This window comes from Mesoplodon bidens (assembly GCF_964165515.1).
Source record: "Mesoplodon bidens genome assembly, chromosome: 1".
Classification (NCBI taxonomy): Eukaryota; Metazoa; Chordata; class Mammalia; order Artiodactyla; family Ziphiidae; genus Mesoplodon; species Mesoplodon bidens.
Window position 1 is genome coordinate 85,218,894 of NC_138176.1, and position 25,551 is coordinate 85,244,444.

Genomic DNA, 25,551 nt, shown 5'->3' on the forward strand with positions numbered 1-25,551 from the left:
ATGAATGGAAAACATATTTTAACGAAAAGTCTTTGAGAATGCTGCATTACCATATCCCCAAGAGCTTTTCTATACAAACTAGTTATAGAAACTCAGAAACTTTATTCAGGGGTGGGGAAGCGGGAACAGATCAAACAAATACCTCTCTTCCTACTCTTGCCCACAAACATTATTGCATATTTAGAGCAGATTTTCTTTTCCTGAACTAGGTTCTCAGTTCATTATCTACTTCTCCAATATGTAATAAAAGTGTCTTTAGGGGCACACATGTACAGTGGGAATACAATTAAATGGGCTCAAATTCTAAGAAAATGTTAACATTTTCTAAATGTACTAAAAGCTGTGAGAAGTAGATACCACTAACTACAAGCTCAAGGCCAGTGTTTAGGGTGCATACCCAAACTTCTGTGATTCTGGGTTGACGAGTCCTGTAAACCCAAATATGGCAGTTTCTCAGTCACAAACTCAATACTGCTAAGTTTTCTCAAGCTTAAGGTTTCTTACCATATTGTTCCCTCGATTTAATTTTTGACCCTAATATCAAGGATAGCCCTTTGCTGTTTGTTTGTACTTTTCTCTGTACTCCATTTAACAAACAGAAAAAAATATGATTCATTTTGTACCCTCTTATCCTATACAGTCATCTCTCACTTCAGGCCAGTGCTCCCATGATCACTTTTTCTCACTCTCCTGTTGAGTTTTAAAGTGTTGACTTATGAGCTATGGCTTATAAGGTGAACGATAAGGAAGTTATTTTAAAAAGGAAGTTCAGTATTCAAAACACTTACTGACTGTCAGAAGTGCCTTCCAGCAGAACGTTCTCTTCACTGGCAGCCATGCTCGGCTGTTCCATTTCTGCATCACACTCATCCCTCAATAAAGTCAGTGACTGGATCGTCTCCCAAGGTTTCCCCTGCTTTCCATCAGGTAGGTTAGATCAAAGCGAGTTTATGGGTAGCCTTTGGATAGATTTATTGCATTGAAATGAGAAATTTCTCTCCTGCCTGTTCTCTAACAACAAAAAAAGCAAAATAATTAAATAATGCCTTTTCTTTACAGTACTACCTTATAGTACTTTCCATTTGTTTAGAGTTTTAACTTTTTTTGTTAAGGTAATACAGTGTTGACAAATATACCCCATTCCTCTTAAAATCCACTCAGCCAATATTTTTCTCTATTCTATGAAGGTTTTAAATGTCACAGAATATATTCACTTTGCTCCTAGCCTGTTTTTAAGAAAAACGATTCCAAACATTCTTGAAAGATTGGTAATTCAGAAAACACAAAACCAATTATTTAAAATCCCCAGCAAGAAAAAACAAAAAAAACCCAGCCTCAGTGCAAGAATGCAACTTGTACCTCGCAGTACACAAAATATCACAAACTGAGCTCTTATCCATGTGCTAAGAGTAGGTGTCATTGATAATCTCAGTTCAGTGGCATAAAACAAATATACAGAAAATATGCAATAGTCCTCTAAAAACATTTCATGCTGTGTTGTCAAAAGTTGTGCAAAAATAAAAGTACAGCAGTGGCAAAGTATACACCAAATCTGTACAGTGTACAGCAAAACTAGGCATACTGCAGAATACGCCATCTGTAAACTTCAACTCTGCATGAATAGGCCACTCAGTTCCGCTTGGCCTGGCTGCTTTCCCCATTAATCAATGTCTTCTCCTGCTGTTCTGCAAGAGCCTGCCATTTTTGCCTGTTCTTTCTGCAGCCATCCAGCAAAGGGAAACAGTCCTCCGATACGTGGGTCAGGGCCTAAAGAAAGAAAAGAAAGCCAACAACTAGATGGCAGCTAGGAAATAAGCCCTCTCCCCAGGCCTGACGCAAAGGGCCACATTGTACGCTCACTTCATAAGCAGGCCCACTGTTGGGATTCTCACAGACTGTGTGAGCACAGATCGTTTATGAATGATTCCTCTTAAGCTATACAGACAGGGAGTACATGCTGAGAGAGAGAGAGAGAGCAAACACACACATTCCAAAATAACATTATTGAGCTATGGAGGCAGATCTGTGTGGAATCGGCTTTGCAGAGAAATAATCCATTTGCTTTTATGTAGTGCAAATGGTTCTCCCTAAGTGTTGACTGCCTTGAGAGCTGCTTAGTTTTTCTGTTTTTCTATAAAATGACTTTATTCAATGTACTTAAGTAGATTTTTATCCAAGATTATAATAAAGGTTAATTTATAACTATATGTATATGTTTAATGTAACTAAACATTATTATTTACCAACTACAGTGCCATAAATATTTAGCTACAAGAATGTTCACTGCAGATTTCTTTGTAATAGACAAACATTGAAAATGACTTAAATACCCAACAACGGGGTTAGGAATATCGTGTTACTATTTGGCAGCCATTAAAAATGTCATAGAAACACATTTGAAACAGAAAGATGTATCTTATATTATGGATTGCAAAGAGCAATTTTTGTTAAATGAAAAATATATGAAAATGTCATAAAGCATATGCACTGAAAGGAGATAACAGTGGTTATCTCAGAGTAGTAGAATTATAAGTGATTTTATCTTTTTGCTTCTTTGTATTCTGATTTTTCTGTAACAACATATTACTTCTGTCATAATGGTAAAATGCATGTCTATATCAAATAGAATTCAACAGGAGAGTCAAATAAAATGAATCCTTGCACAAATAGGAAATGGAGAAGGACGAAATCTATAATGGGTGATTTGATTGTTAGTTTGATTATATTTACAGGCATGGGAAAAAAAATCAAGAGAGACATTAGTGTCTACAACTGAGGAACTATTAATCCAATCCACAAGAAAAGCATCTGTTATGGAAAGAATGAGATATTCAGGGATGTTGGAGACACTGCTCTGAACACACTTCTGCACAGATTGCCGAGAAAGGTGGGGAGACAGTGGTGCAGAGGCCTGACACCAGTGTTCTTCTGTCCTGTTTTCTTTTGCTGTCTCTTCTGTCCTTCCCTCCTCAGCCACAGCTTCTTTCTTAAATTCATCCACTGGCTAGAACCCTGGACTCAGGCTGAGAACTGGATTCTAGGTACAGTTCTCCCACTAACTACCTGTTTGGGACAAATATTTCATCTCCCTGGAAGTTGGACTTTTTACAGATTCAATGATGGAATCTGTGAAGTGTCTGGATTAGAAGATTTCTAGGGTTTCTTCTGGTCTTGACAGTCTATGATTACACCATGATAAATGTTCTTTTCCCAAATACTTAAAACTTAAGACAGTTTCCTGTTTAAACTTATAAAGACAAGGACAGCATCTACTTTCTAAATTTGGGGCATGAACATCTAAACTAGTAAATTGGATGTTTTAGGGAGAATATCTTTACCCCCCAAAAAAAATGATCAAAAAAAAAACCCAAAACAAAACCCCAAGCCAACAGGTATATGGAAATGGGAACCTGCAATATTCTTCTAGCCACCTTCTTTTAATCGTCATAAACATTTTCTTAAGCCACACTATGACAATGAGAAAAAGTTAGATAACTATTTTTCCTTATTTAGGCCAAAAGTCAGACTTAAAAAGAATATGCTCTTAAAAAGAACATAGAGTATGCACAGTATACCTCCTTGAGGGTAGCACTGGCACATGATTTTTCTTAGCATTCCCAACACCAATTTGCTGGAGCCCAGCACATGGTAGGCACTCACTAGGTAGTTATACATTAATAAATTAACATTTCTGAGAAACAGTAAATATAAAATGTGTTCCTTATTCAGTACAAACAGCATGTTCATTAGCAAAAGAAATTATCCTGATAATTTTATTTCTAGTTTGTTGATTAAGATGCAAAAAATATATGCCTGGTGTTAGTCGCTTCAATTTACTTTAGGTTTTAATTCATAACATGGTCAAAGTTTAGCAAGTCTAGTAGTTTTCATAAAAAATACCTCATACAGTTGCAAGCAGATGGCATCTATGAATCCAACTTGCATGCTTGGGATTTTGTTTTTCTTCTCCCTGTTCATTAGGTCCTGAAAACAGAAACAGACACACACAGATCTACATTTACTTAAAGAACACAATGCAAGTTGGCTCTAAAAAGATGAATCACTGGGTTAGCTGAGGAAGGCTAAATACCTGCCTACCTGCCTACTTACCACATTCAGGAAGGCCCTGGTCCTCTCTCCCATGTTCGCCCCGGCTGTGACTTTTCCCACATGACCCCCAGAATTGATCACTGACCTAGAATCAACTGCTGACTAACAGTCAAGCACTGACCTAGAGTCCACTGCTGACATGTATTTGGAGAACACACATGCTTTCAAACTGTCTACTGATGTGGAATCAAACACTCTCAGCTTTGTGGGAAAAGCCACTGAGGCCACAGTTGATTACAATTCAATTCACACAGAGAGCTTTTTGAGTGAAGATTATGCAGATGTCACTGCTGCTTATTCCCAGGAGCTCATGACTGGTGCAGCAAACGAGCCCAGCACCTCCATGGGGAGCAAAGAGTCTGTGTCAGTGCTTGTTTAAAATGAAGCAAATTCTCCATTAGCTGCGACCATCACTCTGCTACCCACCATTTTCTGAGAAGATTCTGAACTTCTGAACAAGCCCACTACTACATAATAGGAGGCTGAATAACTGCAAAAGACTAATGAGACATAGGATGTACCCAGTGGAGGATAAAAAGCAGAGTGGAAAGAATGGTACATAGACGGAGGAGGGGTATCTCGTAACCATGTCCCATTTAATGTGGGCTCAATAAATGTTCATTTGAATTGAAAAAAAAGACTCTATGCTTCATTTCCAGGAAAAACTTCTCCAATGGTTTAAGAAGAACCTTCTTGTATTCGAGATTCCCTACACTATACAAAAAGGCAGTATGTATCAAAAAATCTTTAAAATCTGTGTGCCCTACAACACAGCAATTCTGGAATTTATCCTAACAAGGTAATGAAAAATGGCCCACAGATGTTTAGCAACAAAGATGTTTATCAAAGTGCTGTTTGTAATAGTGAACTCTGCAAACATTGTACCAAAAAGTAAATTATGGTTACATCTATTTCATGTAACCATTATATATGATATATAAGAGAGCATCTGTTAGAATGAAAAATGGCTTATGATATTTAAATGGAAAAAGTAAATTACAAAATATAGGTACAATATGATGACTTGTTATTTGCTTGTTTTCTGTAGCAAACATGTATAATCATCTAGTAAGAAAAGTTTTTAAAAATGAGAAATTCTGTTCCTAAGATCTCATAGAAGCATAAAAAGAGTCTACAATAAAAAATGTATATGAATAATTCCTACCAGCAAGGTCTCATACTTACAGCAGGCTCTATGTTGAGTTCTTTTCTCTCTCTGTCTCCTTGGTCAAAAAACTCAGTGGCAACAAGTTCTGCTATCTGAAATCAATAACAGACTAAGTTTGGGTAAATAAAAGCATATTACTCTGTAAAACAGAGACTTTAAATGAAGATAATAAAATCTATCAGAGCTGTAGCTTTCAACCACATCAGTAAAATTAGAATAAAGCAGTAACAACTAATAGAAATTTTATTTGTTTTAATGTGTACCTAATCACAAAGGCTAGAGTTTGTAATATTCTGTAATTACACAGAAAAAAGCAATATTATTTCAACTTCAGCAATCAGTGGAAAAAAAGTACCATGTGCCCATCTGTATGCATAATCAATGATATACAGTATCAAATAGGTCCATATACTGAGACTGATTGATATGCCTTTTAGGTTTCTTCTAATCCACCAGTTCCTCCTCTTCTCTTTTTAAAAATATTCCTTATAATTTTGGTTGTTGTTGAATAAACTGGGTTGTTTATCCTGCAGTATTCCATTGTCTGGATTTTGTTGATTGTGTTTGCATGATGAAATTTAATGTTTCCCTGTACCCTGTATCTCCATACACCAGTAATGAGATCTAGACACTTGATTAGATTGAGACTTGAATTTTTTTTTTTTTTTTTTTTTTTGCCACGACTGTTTCACAGGCAGTGCCCTGTACTTCTCTCAAGGGTTGTATAATGCTTGGTTTCCTCTCTTTGTGAGATTAACAACCCTTCATGATCTTTGTCTAGATTCACTAATTAAGAGGCTGCAAAAAGGTAATATGCAAAGCAATCATTCCTTTTTCCTTTATAGCTGGAATAAAATAAAGTTCCCCATATCAATTATTTAGTTACCCTAAAGCAGCAGTCCCCAACCTTTTTGGCACCAGGGACCAGTTTCGTGGAAGACAATTTTTCCACGGACCAGGGTCGGCGGGGATGGTTTTGGGATGATTCAAGTTCATTACATTTATTGTGCACTTTATTTCTGTTATTACATTGTAATATATAATGAAGTAATTATACAACTCACCATAATGCAGAATCAGTGGGAGCCCTGAGCTTGTTTTCACTTGTCACTCACTGATACGGTTCTGATATGAGTCTGCAAGCAACTGATTTATTATGGTCTCTGTGCAGTCAAACCTCTGTGCTAATGATAAACTGTATTTGCAGCCGCTCCCCAGCGCTAGCATCACCTCAGCTCCACCTCGGATCATCAGGAATTAGATTCTCATAAGGAGCATGCAACTTAGATCCCTAGCATGTGCAGAGCATAGTAGGGTTCGCACTCCTATGAGAATCTAATGCCACCGCTGATCTGACAGGAGGCAGAGCTCAGGCGGTAATGGGAGCGATGGGGAGCGGCTGTAAATACAGATGAAGCTTCACTCGCTCACCCGCCGCTCACCTCCTGCTGTGAGGCCCGGTTCCTAACAGGCCATGGACCAGTACCAGTCCTTGGCCCGAGGGTTGGGGACCCCTGCCCTAAAGTACAGTTTGTATAAGTAAAGCACAATAAAAACTTGATTTTCTCTACTTTAGTTACTATTAAAAAAAATAATAACTTGGTTCTCAAGCATCCACCAAAGATGGCTATGGAAGGTTTTGTTTTATTGTTTTTATTATTATTTTGAACTCTTGGATTTAAACATATAATGGATTTCAGCCCTCACTGACACTCAGACATTGTTCCATTTTGGCCAGTTGAGAGCATATTAAGTTGGCTTCTTTGTTCTTTTAACATGGCTTCATCAGTCTTTGATAGCTTCCTTGCTTTCTGCTATAACAAGATGTTCTAGGCTCATCTTGTACATTGCCTGCTTTGGAACCGCAATCAGCCATTTCATTGTGGAGGCCTAATTCCTTTAAACTGAGGTACTTTGAAACCTCAATCTGGGCACTAGGTTCATTCATTATTACCAGGGTGATCATTATTTTTAAGCCCTTTTAATGGATGGAGCTAAGATACAACATAAATTCATACAGTATTTCCTATTCAAATTCAGGACTACAGGATTTCTGCAAAACCTTATCCACCTTAGATCTTTATCTTTCCACTCATGCTGAAAATCCTACTTCTCAACAATACCAATATAATTTTTCATTTGCTTTTATCCCACATCACCCACAATGGTGACTGAATATCTATACAAAATTACCACTAATATGATTACAAACATTTTAAAGGTTTCTTTTTTTTGGAGTTCTTTTCTCAGTGTACATCTCATGAGAGTTATATGGTCAAATTACTGTTTTAATGTCACTTGGAATAAAACAGTCCCTCTCAGTGTGGTTCTACAACCAAAATCATTTTGTTTCATTTTACTTTCAAGGTTAAGTGATTTTTAAAAAATTCAATTTATTTTATAACTATAAGAGCAATTTACATGGTTCTAAATTAAATCTACAAAACAAGTACATGCAAGCAACTCTAGCTTATATCTCTGTTCCCTCTATCTTATTCCCTCCTTCCCCTGAGGGAAATAATTAACTTTTTTGTGATTAATCCTTCTGTTTTTTTAAAATATAAGCAAATATGTACATATATTATTTCATCTCCTTCTCAGATAAATGGTAGGATACCATACACATTTTTCTCTGCCTTGCTTTTTTTTTTTTTTACTTATATCTTTGTAATCATTCCCTAATAGTATATAGAGAATTCTCATTTCTTTTTGCTGTTGCAAAGGATTCATCATGTAAATGTACTACAATTTATTCAATCAGTAACCTATTAATGAGCATTTGAGTTATTTCCAGTGTTTGCTATTACAAATAGCACTAAAATAAACAGGCTTGTGTAAACGTCTTTTTATATTCTTGCCAGTACATTTTTGGGATAACATTCTTAGGAGTAATGGTAAATGAAAAACAGGTAAAAATATTTGCAACTTTTATCTGATAGATAAATTGTGTATTCATATACTTTCAAAGGGTTATCGTATTTTGCATTCCTTTTTTTCCCACAGCTTCCCCAACAGAGTATGTTGTGAAACCTTTGGGTGTTTGCCAATCGGACAATTGAGAAATGGTGTCTCAGTGCTTTTTTTAAATGAAGTATAATTTGCATACTGTGAATTGCATAGACCATGGGTATATAGTTCAGTATATTAATAAATGCAAGTAACTAGGTAACACACACCCCATCCAAGAAACAGAATATTTCTGTCACCCAGAAGGTACCCTCAGGCCCTTTCACAGTGAATCCCTGCACCTTCTCCCCTCCCTCCCCACCCAGCTGCTATCCTATCAATTAGTTTTGCCTCTTCCAGAACACCACATAAATGACATAACAGTATTCTTTTGTATCTGGCTTCTTTTGTTCAGTTTAGTGTTGATGAGACTAATCCATGTAGTTGCCTGTATCAGTTTCAGTTTCTTTTCACTGTTGAGCAGTACTCCACTGTGTGAAGGAGTAGTGTATTACAATACATTTATCCACGCTCCTGTTGAGAGACTTTTTGGATTGTTTCTAGTTTCTGACTTTTAGGAGTAATGCTGTTATTGTAATGAGATTCTGTACAAGTTCTTTTGTGTCAGTGTAGTTTTTGTTTGTTTTGTGTTTTGTTTGTTTTTTTGTTTTTCATTTTTTTAAGGCCATGCCACATGGCATGCAGGGTTTTAGTTCCCTGACCAGGGATCAAACCCCTGCCCCCTGCAGTGGAAGCACGGAATCTTAACCACTGGACTGCCAGGGAAGTTCCATGTGTCAGTGTAGTTTTAACTTGCGTCTTTCCTTATGATTGAGGTTCTGAGAACCTTTTCAAATGAGTAAGAGCCATTCACATTTCTTTTTCTATCAACTTTTTGTTCAGATCTTTGGCCCATTTTCCGGTAGGGTTGTTGGCCTTTTTCTTCTCTATTTTTAAGGATTTCTTTAATATTAGGAATATTAACTATCTATCAGATAAAAGTTGCAAATATTTTTACCTGTTTTTCATTGTCTTTCTTTGCTTATAGTGTCTTTGCCATGCAAAAAATTTTCTTAATTTTTTAATTTTCTTGTAATCAAATTTGTCAGTCTTTTCCTTTATTGATTCTGCATGTTGAGCCATGGTTAGGAAACTTTTCTCACTCCTTGTTTATAAAAGAATCTACAAACGTTTTTATTTAGTACTTGTATGGTTTAATTCTCTGCACTGAACTCTATGCCCCATTTGGAAGTATGCAGAATAGATCCAATTTTGTCTTTTGCCATCTGGCTATGGAAGATGGGAAAATCATCCTAACATTATTTAGTAAAGTCTATTTTCCCCCCAGTTATTTGAAATGCTATCTTTATTGTATACTAAACCTTCTATGCAATTCTCAATGTTCTATTATGTTCCACTGGTCTGACACCAATACCAAACTGTTTTATTTATAGAGGCTTTATAGTGTTGCTATTTATGTCTGGACCCCAACTTCACTGCTGTACTTTTTCAGGGTTTCATTCAGAAAAAAGAAAGAGTAAATGAAAAGACAAATTCTTCCCTCTTCCATTCTCTTTCCTATTTGGAAATGGGCATATAGTCATATTTATTATGGAGCAGGAAGGTCTATAAAGACATTTCTTGAGTGCTTGTGGCATGTCAGCTTTGGCACATTGGAGAGTGCATTCCTGATACTGTTTTCTCAGCATTTGTTTCATGAGATGAGCCTGTCATTACTGGGCTGCAGGACTATGCAGCCCAGAGCTGTGACCAACAGCAGTGGTCAGTAATCTCAGGTAGTACATTTAGGATTCAAGTTGTAATCTCAAAAAACAAAACCACAACATACACATCATTGCATATATACCCACCCCTTCTTTTAGCTTAGGGCCTTTATCGCCACTGCAAAATGTTACAGCAGTTACTTATTTAGAGAGAGGATGTATTTCTAGCCTCCTAGCCACAGGCCCTGATCAGATCCTTCCTGACATCTTATACCAACACGTCCTATACTTCTAAGCACCAGAAGTGTTTAAGTTCTACTTGTTAATGCCTATTTAGAGTTGAGGTATAGCCTAATACGCTAACCATAAGAAAATTAAGTTTGCTTCTTCTAAACTTTAATATTATTAAAGGGATGTGTTAAAAAAAAATCCCCAACTAAGCCAGCAGTAGTATTGGAATTAAGCTTTATCAACAGCTAGGTTTTGCTGTGTTAATATAGACGCTTTCTTTCTTAATATATCTTACAAATATTATTAAGTGCTAACGAGTCCTCTAAAAAAGAAAACCTGTTTATGTCCAATTATCTGCTTTTAATACTACTTAAAATTTAGATTAAAAGTTCCCCAAATACTTCAAAAACTACATTTAAGAGCAAAGATTTGTCTTATTTTGACTTTTTAATTATTACTTTTATCATCACTAAGCAACATACCCGTTGTTGGACAGGCCAGGGTTTTGTAATTGCAGAAAGATCACAAGCTGTCATCAGCATCGCTCTGTTAAGGGAAAAAGAAGCCCAATACTCCTGTTTACTTTTATGTGAATATAAACCCTAGTAAATAGTTACTAATAAAAAAGTTAAAACCCTCTAAACTACGAGGATGGCAGTTTATAGACTAAAGAAACAGAAATAGACTTTACCTAGAAGCGGGGCTGATACAGTGATATCACAGTGTCATTGTTTTGGTTACCCAGTGAACTACTGGAATTTGCATTCACACTGCCTCATTTATCTCCAGATTAGCAGCAGGAGGGAAATTATTAACCTTTGAGCAAAAACTTGCCTGCTATTATTATTTTTTTTACTTTGGTCTTCCAATCTCAGTGACAGTATGATGAAAACACATTGATTACTAATAATTAACCATTAAAGGATAACTTCAGCTGTCCTACTGATAAAAGTTCCGTGACAGTAAGAACTATGGTGGGTCATCCTAATTCACTCAACACATGTAGTGACTCCTATGTGAAAAGCCTGTGAATTATTGAACAGTATCTGCTGGAGAAAAGAGGGAAATGAAAGGATGATGCTGGTTATTCCTTTGCTCGTTAGAGAAGTTGAAAACCATACTGGAGTCTGGAGTCTGTGACAAGGCGCTCTAGAACTCAATACTATATAAAACTACTGTATGAAAATAGTTCTCTCTTTAGTGCAGTGTTTTCCCATGTCAGGTCCAAATACCTGCCATCGAATCCTTTTAATTTGCTTGAAGACATAGGCAAAAAGTCCGTCACTGTCATATAGAAGCACTCAAGGTAAAGGACTGTATCACTTGTCCCTCTAGGGAAACCCAACCTAAAAGTACATTCTCCCTAACCATATTAGGCCACAAAGAAAATGGTTTTCTGCCTCTAATTCTGTCTCTTATACCAACTCTCTCGCAAGTAATGAGTGCACCAGAGAAATCTTTAATCATGAAGGATTTCAGTAATACTTGCCAATACAAACTGCCTCCCCCAAAGAAGACTATGCACCTGTGTGAGCTTAACTACAATCTGGACTGTGAAGAGTGGAAGAGGCAACGCAAGCACTAGATGTCCTGAGTGCTTGTCTGCCGAGAGGTCAGAAGTTAGGAGAGTGGAGCAGTGAAAACTGTGGCACAGACTTGGAATTGTGGTCAGATTCCACTTTTGTCATTGAAAAAAACTGTTCACGAATCACAGTAGCGTGTCTGTACTTTTCTAAGGCACTGTTCTAAAAACATGTTGAGACTCTTAGATGAAGCATGACTATAGAGAATAGACAGCTAGGCATTTGTATGTTTCCTTATAATTTGCATCTTTGTTTGCATGTGAAGTAATACCAATCTATTTAAAGAAATGTTGGTTATAAAATTGTAATAGAGCACTATCCTTAGTATTACTACCTCTATCTTTTCTTTATTATTGACACTTAGCTCTTTTTTATTGATCCAGTTCTTGTCATGACAAAGGCAGTGATAGCAATAGCAAGGATGGGAGGGAGGGACAGAGGAACAGGTGAGGAAAAACAGAAACCCTTAAGTTCTGGCAGCACTACTCTGCTATCACGTAAGAGGAGTAAACACTTCACAGCCATGTTCTCGCTCCTACGTTCTTTAGGATGCTGTTTTCTGGTCTTCAATTCCAAAGAATTGTGAGTATGAACAAGGGGGAACTCTATAGCCTGGTACTGATACACTACCGCATTTTAAAGGTCCTTCTAGGACAAAAGTGATTCATTCACTTGAATTTGCAAATGCATTTCTTTTCAAGTAAATCTTCATTTTTGTACAACACTCAAGAATTCTGACAGCCTCTAAGATCATCACATTGTAACAAATAATTGCAATAAAATTAATAAGGTAGCAAAACTTCAGCTTTAAGGATAGTAATCCTACTTACAAAAACAGTTCCTTTTGATGAGGATCTTCCAAGTTGAATTGATTTTTTCTTATAAGTTCAAAAAATTCTCCTCTCCTCCTTTAAAATAAAGAAAAATATTTCGTAGTTATGATGAGTCCCCCAAGCTCTTATCCCTTTGGTTTAGAAAGACTCATGGAGTAAAATTTTTGGGGAAAAAATCTCTAATGGTTTTTTCTCATTAGAATCCAATATAAAAATCATCATTTAAAAATCTTAAACACCTTACCTTCTTCTCTTCTACCATATTCTTTGGTTGAAACATTAAATCCCACCTCGTTTTGAACTACGAATCACAAATAATGGAAATTTCAATTCTTGAACATGATTTTAAGAAAATGAACCAATATGAGTTAAAAGTCTGATGCCAAGAATGATTTAAGAAATTTTGCGTATGGCATAATAAGATCTATATGCTTTCAGTTTAATTTCATATACCTCATTCACATATATTATGGTATAGGGTAAAAAATGTTCATAATAATTACTCTGTCACTATAAAGTTGTGAAGTCCTTCTGAAGCAAAGAATGACCAAGTAAAGTATAAACTAATATTCATTCACTGTATAGTGAATACCTCTATGTGCTCAACATTGTTAGGCATCTTGGGAAATTATTAGACATGAGTTCCTTTCACAGTGTTTAAAATCTAGTCAAAGACACAAACATAAGAGAAATTTACATAACAAAACTGCCTGTCTGTGACTAAGTACCAAAAATGAAAAGAGGTTTCAAAAGGGTTGAGAAGGGAGACCCATGTGGCCTGGAAAGGTCGGGAAGTCTTTGTGGTTACAGGTATTTTTCAAATTCTTGGTAATTTGATAATCTTTATTCTGCAATCATTTTGAATACACTGAAATTTATTGTATTTTCTTTTACCCTAATTAACTTTAAAGTGCTCCAAAATCCAAGGAAACAGATTCTTAGATGTAGTTACTTTCAGATGCACAGCAGTGGATATCTGGTATGTGGTTTTGTGTGTTTCTTCTGTTTGTTTTTACTTCTCAAAAGAGTGGCCAAAACCATAATGCACATCCTTGTACAGAGGGAGAGAGGCCCGTGTTCCTGGGAAGTCCCTTGAGTGTGACTGCCGGACTCCCCTCACTCCCAAACGTGCAGCAAAGACCTCAGTCTCTGTGTGGGAAATGAATGCTTGCCTAAAGGCAGCAACGTCTTTCCTTGCTTTTAGAAAGGCAGTTTAATGATGCAAACATACCTACATCCCTAATACACTCTAATGCATACTTTAATTTTTGAATCATTAACTTCATTAAAGTTCTGCGTTAATATCCTTCTTTTGCCAAAATCCAATAAAAAGAAACAAAATTTACTTGTGTGGCACTCAGCTCCTTTTCCAGCCCATGTAAGCTTGGATGACAGTTTAAAGGAATTGTGAAATGGTCAGAAGTTGGGGGAGAGAAGGAAAGGAGGAAAAGCAAATGGCCTATATAATCTTTAGGTTGGCCAACCCAGCTTGGAATGACCTTGAGAGGGTTATTTGCGCATTATTTCAGAGACAAACATCAGAAATAACTCTGTATTCTGTAATTTCTACAGCATTAAGTAAGCAGAAGGAGTAGACTTTCCTGGCTTCCTTTGAGAAACTGCTCCATAGTTTGATAGACAGCTTTGCCAGGACATTTGTCCTTATAATCTAAAAATACCCCAGTGTGGATTTTTAAAGTTTGAAACAATGCAAACACATCCAAGACCTATTTATCAACATATTTCTTAAAACTTACTTAATGTACAGTGCTAGGTCTGTGGCTAAAATAGCTTGCTTGATTATTTTCAGCGTGGTCTTATATTCTTCAATGGAGAGGCCACTGAGAATCTGATTGCCCTTTATAAAAAAAAGAAAACCATCATTAGCATTCCACCTGGAGAAGCTGCTGATAAGAACAAAATCTGAAAAAATAGTCACATCTCTTAAACACATGCCTAGTATTCTGAACTCAGGAAGATAGAGGACACCTGCTTACATAAAGTAAATACTGTGAAATAATGTTTCCCCTATATGCACCCACCCTCATCACCTTGTCATACAAGAAAAAACAGCTTCATGATGGTTCATGGGCCAAAGTATGCATGTTTCTCCAACTCTTCTACTCGTTAGGCTTTAGTCCAGGCCCCAAATCTAATAACTATATACCTTCTTCCTTTGGGCAGGCTAACTGCTATGATCTGAGAACAAGTAAAACTTTGAAAAATCAAAAACTGTATTAATAGAACAGGGTGAGGAAATTGTAAACAATTGATTATTTTTAAAATAATTTCTCTATGGCTTCTGTAATAAATCCAAAAACATTTCTGGTGCAGATTTATATAATTTTAACTTCATATTGAGAACAGTGTGTATTCCTCAGGAACATGCCAATACAGTTGGGTAGAGGGTGTGAGCAATGATGTGCTTACTGGTGGTATAAAGAAAGCAAGAGTTGAAACATATATAAGGAATATTTCAAAGGTGGCTAATCCATGTGCAAGTTATCTAAAGTTTTTGCTATGTAACCATTTTTTATTTCTTGCCTGTAATTTAAAGCACAGTGACTCTCTAATCTTGAACTAAGTAAAACATACCTCGGGTAACCAGAATATACTCAAAACAACATCTGTAAATTGAGTCAGATGTGCTTCCTAAACCTCAGGGCTGAGAAAAAAAAACAGAAGCTTAGAAATAGGGTCTGGAGGTAAAGGATTTGTTCTGAAGAAAGGAAACTGCTGAGCCAGGTTCAAACATTGGTTAGAGGATAACTGATGCTGAAATTGTGGTATACGTCTAATTAATGAATCTGTGATTACACAAGAAACATTATTTTTAAATATTAAGCCACTTTAGATTCTGGGCAAAACAAAACTATATTCTAATACTTTTATTTACTTTAAGACAAAACTATTTCAAGTGGAAAAGTAGAAATGTCTTTTGGTATTGTATTTTTATTTTCCCTTCCAAAAACAAAGGCTGTACATTCTTGTGTATTGGTGCTTACAAAGACAGAATATAGATGGGCCTTATAATGTGAGGCCAGCCATATATACAACCAGATTCCTTTTATGTTAAGTAATAATATATCACATAAGTTTTATGTTATCTAATAACAGAGAGAGCTGTGATAGGCATACTGTAAAATATGTTTTTTTTAAAAAGGTTAGCATATTTTCTTTAAAACTAAATAGGATATTAAAATGAAGTTTGAGCTGAAGGGCAAAGACAGCAAATTCCAGTGAAGGTACAGATATTGCTGCTATAACTCGACACACATGCCTGAGAAGTCTCAGTGCAGAAAAACCACACACTAAAAATAACATGGTTTGGGGGAGAAACAGTGTTGGGGCAGACCACTCAAAGCCTATGTAACTTTATAACCAGAGCACAAACCAAATCAAGAACTGGTACCTCTGGAGGTAACTTGGACAGGCCAGGCTAGCAAGTCTGGAGGCTTTCTCTGAGGACATTAAAGAAGCACAACAGCTGAGTGGAAATGGTGGTTTGTGGAGGCCCAGAGGCAGCACAGGGGGAACTGGATCGCGGAGACAGTGGGGTTGTATTAAGGGAGGTGCTGAAGGAAGAGCAACCTCCTTCCCGTGGGCCCAGAGCAGCCCAAGGTGAGGGAGGGCGCCTCAGGGCTAAGTGCCCATTTTCAATATTCCTAAAACAGAACCGAAAGGGTTGCTCGTGCAGGAGCCAAGCAGAGGGCTTCTTCCTTCCTTGCTGAAGGTCAAAATTCAACTCCCATAATTCTGGCACCTTACCCAAGAGAACTTGTTCATGAAACAGTACAACTTATACATTTTACTGACATCATTCCCCTACCTCCCAATCATACATCAACTAATTCACGTTAAACAGTCCCATCTGTAGCAGTCTGTACTAGAGCACGTGCAGAATTTATAAGGAGGTGCCCAAACTGGCCACATAACTCTTATCCCTTCACCCGCACCAACAGGTGCGATTGCGTTCCCCTTCACTCAAGTAAGAGAGAGCGGCTTGAAGTCGCTGCGTATGCCTGCTGGAGTTTGCTGGGTGGGGTGGGCTCCAGTACCCTTGTGTCCGATTCCTGTCTGGAAAATCTACAAGGCAAGACACAGGCTGGCTAGATGCTCTGATGGAGCAGTGAAGGAGAGGTTGCTACCTTACAGGACGGCCTGCCTTCTCTGAGTTTTGCAGGCATGGGGTTGGTTTAAGTCCTGTCCTGTTCAAGAGGACCACAAAGAAGGCAAAAGAACCTTAGCAGAAAGCAGCTGAAAGCCAACAATCAGAGTTCCAGGAGCTGAGGAAGGAGCCATAAGGTGATAAACAGGACAGAGACGATCACTCATATTAAGGCGACGTCAGTGGAAAAGCCACACAGTTAAGGCACTCGGCCAGGATCATGGAATTACTCGTAAGAAAAGAACTTGGTTTAAACACCTACCAGGCACAAACGGGGATGCTCATCACACTACCAGCCTGTTGAAAATGTTCTTACCCCTCTTGTTTCCTATTCTCCAAGTCTGGGGGAGTAGTGAGAGACATGGGGGTTTGGGGGTGAGGGGGGAGTCAGAAGAAACAGAAGGGAGGGATGAAAGGAGCCAACCAGGGTGGGAAGAGAGAACCTGAAACTTTAAATCAAGCCCCCAATCTGGACTACTACATAGGGCTGCACATTTTGGTTTCTAAATTGAGAACTGTATGCTATATTTTAGGACCTGAAGTAGTAACTAGAGGGTAAAACTTATCAAAGAGTGATCACAAAAGTCATGGGCCGCCTGCATTTTCTGGGGCTCAGGGAAGAACTAGTGCCACTGGGCAAATGTAAAGACATGGAGGTAAAATTGCTTTAAAATTATATACCATGTGCTTGTGCTTGTTCAACGTAATCGTCTACAACTTTCACTGTTTTCTTATTATAAAGGTAATACACGCATACAATGGGTAATGTGAATAATGAACAACAAATCAAAATCAGAAAATAAAAAAAATATTAACAGTTTAACTAGACAAAGACAGCCGTTGCGAACATTTTGGCATATATCATTTTAACCTTATTTTCCTTAACATACATATGACTAGAGTAACATATTATATGCTTTCTTACATTGATAAATATTCATTTAGCCAAATTGTTGAATAGCTTTATTCCTTAACGAAAATGTTTATTAGTGGTCAAAAGTTTCCATAAAAAGAGGAAAAGGTATTGCCTTATGAAAGAAAACCTTTGAGAGTAGTATAAACCACTTCATTTGACAAAAACAAAAACAAAAACAGAACTGAGAGCCATAAAATACCAGTTTTGTTTGTTTCTAATTTGGAATAACCAAATGGAGGTGAGTAACCAGTTTTCCCTTTTCAGGCAACATTTAGACAGTTTTGGTTTCTAGAGAAGTGAGGCTGCGAAGATCTCAAATGTTTTGGCTTTGCCTTTCTTACCCAAAAAGGAATAAAGCATGCTCAAGAATTTATGTTGCTGGGAATAAATCCAAAACTTAAAAATAAAACTGAATTTATAAAGCTCTCTGTTAAAATTCTACAACCATAAATTAGGTACTTACAGGACTATTAAGGATCATCAGGCACTGGTCAAAATGATGATGCTCCATGATTGAATGGCAGTAGAGCTGAGCAAGTGGGTGTTCACTTCTGGGTTTGTTGAAGAAAGGAAAAAAGTTTAAAAAAATAATCAATTTCCCCAGTATATCAGTTATCAATTTCTTCTTCTTACTGGTTAACTGAAAAAGAGGCTACTTCACCAAAATTAATCCAGCTAGCAATTTTCTCTCCTTTTGCTAAGAAGAGTGAGGGAATCTCTGGGAAATACATATAAAGAGTCAAATTGTTTTCAAATACCAATGTTAACTGATGCCGGTCCAAAGTATGAACAATTTCATTGGTTTTAATATTTATTAAAATAGTAGAAGGAATAAGGACAAAGGATTACTTTCTCTACACGTGAAAAAAATCTCTTCCATAAATTTCCATGCAAGCCTTTCTTCTGAAATAAGGCTGAAGGTCAGTGTTCCTATGTGTGCCTGTATATAAGAGTCAACTGAGATGGAATTAGCTGAGGTGTGAGTGATGAGAGGCAAGGAAATGGGGGACAGTGGGTGCACATCCCCTTCTGGAGGAAGGAAGGAGACAGCTGAGTCAGAAAAAGTTCCCCACGTGGGATCCAGGTTATTTCAATGCAGGACATCCTGGCAGTGCTCTAAAATGAACTTGGGGAAAACAGTTAAGACCATTTGGCTGAGTGAAGTGAGGGGAGGAATATTATAGTCAATTCATTATATGTAACAGTCACAAATCAAGTTCTAAAGCATGACAAGCAGAGTCCTCCACCTCCTATTTCTCATGACCCTTCACATGTGAACACAAAGCACCATTTCCACTCTTTTTTCTTTAAAAGAAAGACAAAAAGTTATAGTTCCTGAAAAGTCTCTGTTTCTTGAATTAATAGGACAGGGGTTTATGAATTGTAAAGCGCGATACAAGTGTTAGATGATACAATTGATTTGTTATTCCTCTGTACTAGTACATGAATCATTATTTTACTTTGCATTTAATTTGTTGAAGATAGAGAACCTACCCAAGACAAGAAATGTAACACAGGAGAAAATGAGTTGGAGTGAGAGAAGCTTAAGGGAAAACAAAAACAGTAAAATGAAAATAAAGGGAAGAGAATGGGTGATCTCATCTACTCCTAGTGTTTAACCCACCACGGATATTGCTGACTTCCAAACTGCCATGTTTTGTTGTTGTTGTAACCTTTCCCAAGTGAACTCCTGCCTTGTCTTTTTTGTTCCTTCCATATTTATTGAGTTGTACCATGGGTCAGATACTGTGCTTATCACTGGACAGTGGGAAGACAATGGATGGACTAAAATGAGCAGATTTGTAAGAAAAGATAAATTTGCTGGAACCAAGACTGGAGATGCATGGAGACTACTGGGATTTAGTTAGGAGACTAGTGGGAAACCGTTCTAGTAACCCAGGTAAGAGACAGCCTGGGTTAGAGTGGTAGAATACCAAATAAAAAGAGCTGCTTAGGAAGTAGATTAGTTAGGAGTTGGCAATGAACCCTGATGTTGGGAGCTAGTGGGGATGTGGGAGATGAAGGGGGAAAGTATGGAGGCTAAGCCTCTGCTTTGTCATTTCTGACATAGGAAAAAAGGGAGAAGATGATTAGAGATGGGGGATGAAGGAGGGGAAGATGGACTAGTTGAGTGTTGGATCTATTAATTTTAAGGTGCCTGAGGTACAACCAAATGGGTATAACGGTCTGAACTCGGGTCTGGGCTGGAGAGAGAGATGTGGATCCCATCAACATGCTTGGAAATCCAAGCCACAGGAGTAGATGAGGTGCTCCAGGGAGACGGCCCGGGATAAAAGAGGGCCTAGCATAAACAGAACCGATGATCTCCCTCCAAATCCTGCCTGTATTCTATAGTCTCTATTTTGGCAATAGCATTTTCTCATCACTCAGACTGGATAAGCTCAAGTCAACTTCAGTACAGCTACCGCCTTCCTCATTCCCTTCACTTAGAAAAGGAAAAGCTTCTAGAGTATCTGTTATTTTCATTTATATGAGGAATCCAAGCACATCCAGTATTAGCTTAGTATCAGTTTTATTCTGCTAGGTGTTTATAAGTCTGTTACCTGTTAGACTGTATTCCTTTTGAGTTTGTTATCATTAGGGAAAACGAATCTACCAATTACTATTTACTGAGAGCCTATACCATGTCCAGCACTGTGCTAAGTAGTTTACATTTAATTTTTACAACAGTCCTCTGTAGGACGCTTCAGCTCCCCACATCAGAATCTTCGGTCCCACCTCTTCCTGCAGCCACTGATGTAGTGTCCAGCTTCACGCCTGCTCTAACAAACTGCACGAGGAGCCCGTCAGAAGGCGCCTGCCCTGGCCTGCCGAGAATACCTCTCACTTCTGCCCACAGGAGGGCTCTCTGCACTCACACTCGCTCAGCCTGGAGCGTGTGGAGTTAAGGCCACTGGAGGTCCCCTGTGACCAGTGGGGTATGGCAGTCTGTGGAGCTGCCCCTCCCCCTGCAGTCTCTGTCCTTTTGCGAACGGTTCTGGGTCTCATGTCGTAAGACTTCTCAAAAGCGCCTGGTGGGACTGAGCACCAGCTGCCTGCATGGGTGGACAGCTGGATACCTCGTCCTTCTCCTGGCTTTCCCTTTCTTCTCTGTTTCCCACTCTCAGGCCTGCATTCCTGCTCCCTGGGATTGCAGGCGCTAATAAGCTACATGCACGCCAGCTTTTGTCTCAGGCTGTGCCTCCTGGGTGACCCAGGCTGAGACCTCTAAAACTGGCATTTTAGCATTTGTTTTTTAGATGACCAAAAGTTCAGAGAGATTATCTAACTTGTTCAAGGTCAACAGAAAAGGCAGAGCCGGGATTCACATGCATCCTTTTCACTGCATCCACTGGCTTGTGACCCACAGCACTGCACACAGTATCCACTCACCAACCCAGTTAGAAGCTGGACTAGAAATGCGATTAGGTGGATATAACACAGACATGTTTAAAACTTCGAACACACATTACATTTTTAGACAGTGCAGAAAGGACGGTTTCACATTAGAGAAAATTCTTGGCTTGTGAGATAGATGAATGCAAATTATGTGTTTGCCTTTACTTACATTCTAAAACTATGGATTTATGAATCAATGAAAGGGTGACAAATTCCCCAAATTTCCCATTTACAAAGATATTCATGGAAACCAATGCATTCTATATCCTGCTACTTTTTACTCTTTCGAACACAAGGCTTCGTTGCCTCTTTATTTGAGGGTGTGTCACAAGGACCCATTAAACCACTCCTGCTGCTGGGTTATTCCCACACGTCAGTGAGCAGTCATGGGCTAGCACGCCCTCCCTGCATCTCCTCTTGTCCTGCAGTTGTTGGTCCATCTCTGAGAGTGGCATAGGATGCCAATGCAGAAATCAAACCAATGTCTCAGAAGTACAGAGCCTTAGAAATCGATAGCAAATGAAAGTTCTGTGAGAAAAACACAGCCACCCCAGCACAGTACTCCTTTCTGATTCTAACAACTGTCCTTAATCTGGCTTCTCATCCGTGTATATTGCTCTGGGCTCAAATCTCTTAGCTACTCTTTGTGACCCATGTCAACCCATTTAATTTTTTTTTTTTTGGTAATGTATTTATTTATTTTCAAATTTGGCATTAAAATTTTTTTTTATTAATTTTTGGCTGCATTGGGTCTTTGTTGCTGCACACGGGCTTTTCTCTAGTTGCAGTGAGCGGGGGGCTACCCTTTGTTGCTTCTCATTGCAGTGGCTTCTCGTTGCAGAGCACGGGCTCTAGGTGCACGGACTTCAGTAGTTGCAGCATGTGGGCTCAGTAGTTGCGGCTTAGTTGCTCCGCTGCACGTGGGATCTTCCTGGACCAGGGATCGAACCCATGTCCCCTGCATTGGCAGGCTGATTCCCGACCACTGCGCCACCAGGGAAGTCCCAACCCATTTAATTCTTAACTTCACAATTTCTATCCACATCATCACTATTGCCTTCTATGAGTCAGGGGTTATTTTATGTTCCTATTCTCTGTGATCACAGATATTCAAGTTGATGATTCATTTGACCTTGTGATCCCAGTTCTTGGACCTCCTTGACTCTGCTGATTGTCCTTTTTTCACATCAACAATAGACAATCCCTTCTTTGTTCCACAGCTCCTAGCTGCTACTCCCTGTCCCTCCCTGGGGAAAAAAAAGCAAGATCTTCAACTCCTATCTGTCCTTAACAGTATCCCCCTGTGAAAATAGCTAAAACGTATTGAGCATGTAGTCTGTGCCAGGTACTGTTCCAAGCACTTTACATCTACTTATACTCCTTTTTTTTTTTTTTTTTTAATTTTTTATTCATTTATTTATCGCTGTGTTGGGTCTTCGTTTCTGTGCGAGGGCTTTCTCTAGTTGCGGCAAGTGGGGGCCACTCTTCATCGCGGTGCGCGGGCCTCTCACTATTGCAGCCTCTCTTGTTGCGGAGCACAGGCTCCAGACGCGCAGGCTCAGTAATTGTGGCTCACGGGGCCAGCCGCTCCGCGGCATGTGGGATCCTCCCAGACCAGGGCTCAAACCCGTGTCCCCTGCGTTGGCAGGCAGATTCCCAACCACTGCGCCACCAGGGAAGCCCTCTACTTATACTCCTTAATCCTTATAAGGAACCCTGTGAGACAGGCACTGTCATTATTCTACTATACAGAGAAGGAAACATAGAGAGGGAGTTTAAATGACTTGCCCAAGGTCACCAGGTGAGAGGAGTCAGGGTTCGAATTTGCACCATAACCATCACAGCTCCTGCGTGGTCGTCTCAGGACCAAATGAGCTCATGTACATAAGTGCTAGAAGGAGTTCCAAATGCCATGGGATAAGAGCTGTATTAAGTGTTAGCTTCTATTATTATTATTACTATTATTATTAGCGACTAGCTGAACTTGCACTTTATTCATATTCAGATCTCTAGTCTCTCAAGCCCTCTGACCTCACCAAGGATGATCTCACAGCTAAAACAGACTCTCCTCAGTGTGAACTTCACAGACTGTGATTCCTGTGCTGTCTTTACTGCTCTTTTAATTAAGCCTCTAGGAGCCTGCTGACCCTGTTACCACTGTGCCTATTCATGACCTTAGCTCACTCCCATTCCTCTGTCACAGAGCAGAGAGGACCATGGTACAGGGCAAGTTCTTCCAGGACAACTATACATGATCTGATTGTCGTTACCAGGAAATTTTTTATTGATTTTGCTGAATCTCTAATCTTGAAAAAAACATTCATTTGGTCATTGTACCTCTTCTAACCACCATACTATGTGTTACTTTCTCCTCATTTGCCAAAACTCCTTTCCCCTCCATCCTCCTGCCCAAAGGACACACACATGCATACACACTTCTCAGTTCTTCATGGTTATCAGTGGCACCATAATTGTTAACTTCTTGGACCCAGAGTCATGATTTTCCCCCTTCCTTCCTGCATATAACTAGCTGTTCAATATTTAAACAATTTTCTCCTTCAGTCTCTTCCTTTCTCTAGCTAATATGTGATGTTCACATACACCTGGCTTCCCCTACCTAACAGCTTTCTGGCTTAACTCTGTGGTTCTAATTATTACCCATTGACCTTGTACCTTAACTTACAGACTTTTCTTCCTAAACAATGTCTTCATTACCCATTGCAGCAATGGCTCCTTGTCTTTCCACTACACCGAATATAAAATGCACGGCTTGGTTTTCCAGCTCTCCCTCGGAAGGGTCTTCTAACTTCCACTTGTTCATCCTCTTACTTTCCATCCCTAGTCAGTGAGCCTTCTGACCAGTCAGACTAGCCATCACGTCTGTTCCATGAATAGGCCCACTTCATGGTGTCCCTGGAGTACCTTCATGCTCTCCCCTCTCCAAATCCTACACACGTCAAAGACCCGGTTGCAGTCTCACTTCCTCCATTAACAATAAGGATGGGCTACGTTGATCATCATCAGTCTCCTTCTCTACTGACCACGTACAGCCCACGTTATCAAACAACACAGGACTTACTAGATACTTTCTGGCATTAATCACCATTTTCATGAAACTACGAAAATTCCTTGATAACAGAAGCCGAATCTTATACTTTTATAGCTCTCTTTCTGCCTAGCAAAGTACCAGGCCCCAGGAACTGCACATTATCTCTTTGCCTAAAATGTAGGATAATTTCACTACATTTATAAAACACCAATCCTGAATCTAACCAAATAAATGCATCTACAAGAGTCCTCTTATATTGACTGCAGGCCTAACGTTGGGAAATTTCTCTACATAAGCAGATGTCTGCGCTTCAGCCATTTTGTTCCTATGGCTGCCTATTTTTAAAAGAATAATTCAATAACTATCTGGAATCACTCTTCCTTTCATCCACCCATGTGGGAGAAGAAAGCACAAGCAATGAACTCTTCTCCCAAATATTTCACTGGCGGATTTGAAGCGCTCTTCATAATGGCAATCTTCCTAAGCCAAGAAGGAATCAAAGAATTAGATAATGAATCAAAACACAGTTTCCTAAACAAAGAATATCTTACTTCAATTTAATTTTCTGAAAAGATGTTCAACAAGAACAAATGACACAGTCCAGTTTCTAACTTTGCTACCATATGAGGGCTTTTTGTCTTTTTGATATATTACTTTTATTTTTGTGTCTTACTGTTTTGGTTTTCTTTACAGAGTGTTTGAATATCTGATGAGGTCTGGACACAGTACACCTTTTTAGAAGTTAGTTCTTTATATGGAAATGTTTCTAATACTCTTAGTCTCCAAAGAGTTCCCTGGTTAAGAAAATCCTACTGGAGGTATCACTCGTTTACCACTAAGGAAAGCAAAAAAAGAAACATCCCTGGGAAATTCTTGGTTTCCTTTACTCAAACCACAAGGATGTAGGAAGAAATAAATATCTCTGAAACTCCTTTATTTTTTTTAAAAGTTATTATTACTTAGTGTAAGTCTGCTCTGCGGTGTATGTGAAAGCAAGATTGTGCAGTCTGACTTTTTCCCAGGAGTTTTTTTTTTTCAAAGAGAGGATGACGTTTCTCCAGATGTTTTTCCGGGTAATTATTTTTAAATAAACAAAGGAAAAAATAGCTTAGTGGTTTTTTTCACTCCAAAGCAGGGCAGTATGGCAATCCATACACTAATAATCCATATCCTAATGATATGATGTTCAGTGCTGAGGTAGGAAGAGAAGGCAGCATCGCTGGCTCTTATCCTTAGGCTGTGCTTGACTCTGCGCTGTAAATCTTTTCACGTCTGTTGTTTCCTTCCATAATTACTCCTGTGTTGATGTGAGGCTCAGGACCACAATCACATGACAAAGCACAGGGTACAAAGGACATGTCACCCAGTCAGTTCTCCAAAACATTAGACTTTAAAGAGGAGACAGCAAGCCTCTGATAGTCAGG

At 38.6% G+C, this 25,551-nt stretch overlaps 1 protein-coding gene and 1 long non-coding RNA gene across 13 annotated transcripts in view; one reads left to right on the plus strand and one right to left on the minus strand.

Annotated features, from left to right (window-relative positions):
- LOC308623567 overlaps positions 1–5,813 on the plus strand; it is a 73,722-nt gene extending 67,909 nt beyond the window's left edge. For 4 of the 9 annotated variants that reach the window (XR_014016843.1, XR_014016845.1, XR_014016846.1 and 1 more), the window contains one exon: positions 2,733–3,373. This is a non-coding gene — a long non-coding RNA (uncharacterized lncRNA). Of the gene's footprint in view, positions 1–811; positions 955–2,732; positions 3,374–3,981 lie in introns of those variants that run through there. The other 5 variants (XR_014016842.1, XR_014016844.1, XR_014016839.1 and 2 more) reach the window with 4 other exon arrangements.
- Positions 954–25,551, minus strand: part of PDE5A (phosphodiesterase 5A) — a 134,848-nt gene continuing 110,250 nt past the window's right edge. For all 4 annotated transcript variants that reach the window (XM_081246085.1, XM_081246082.1, XM_081246084.1 and 1 more), the window contains exons 15-21: positions 18,143–18,230; positions 14,353–14,453; positions 12,593–12,670; positions 10,662–10,725; positions 5,296–5,370; positions 3,901–3,984; positions 954–1,767 (exon numbers count right to left, since the gene is read on the minus strand). In XM_081246085.1, coding sequence (XP_081102211.1) covers positions 1,630–1,767; positions 3,901–3,984; positions 5,296–5,370; positions 10,662–10,725; positions 12,593–12,670; positions 14,353–14,453; positions 18,143–18,230 — 628 coding nt within the window. In that variant the 3' untranslated portion in view covers positions 954–1,629. The remainder of the gene's footprint in view (positions 1,768–3,900; positions 3,985–5,295; positions 5,371–10,661; positions 10,726–12,592; positions 12,671–14,352; positions 14,454–18,142; positions 18,231–25,551) is intronic.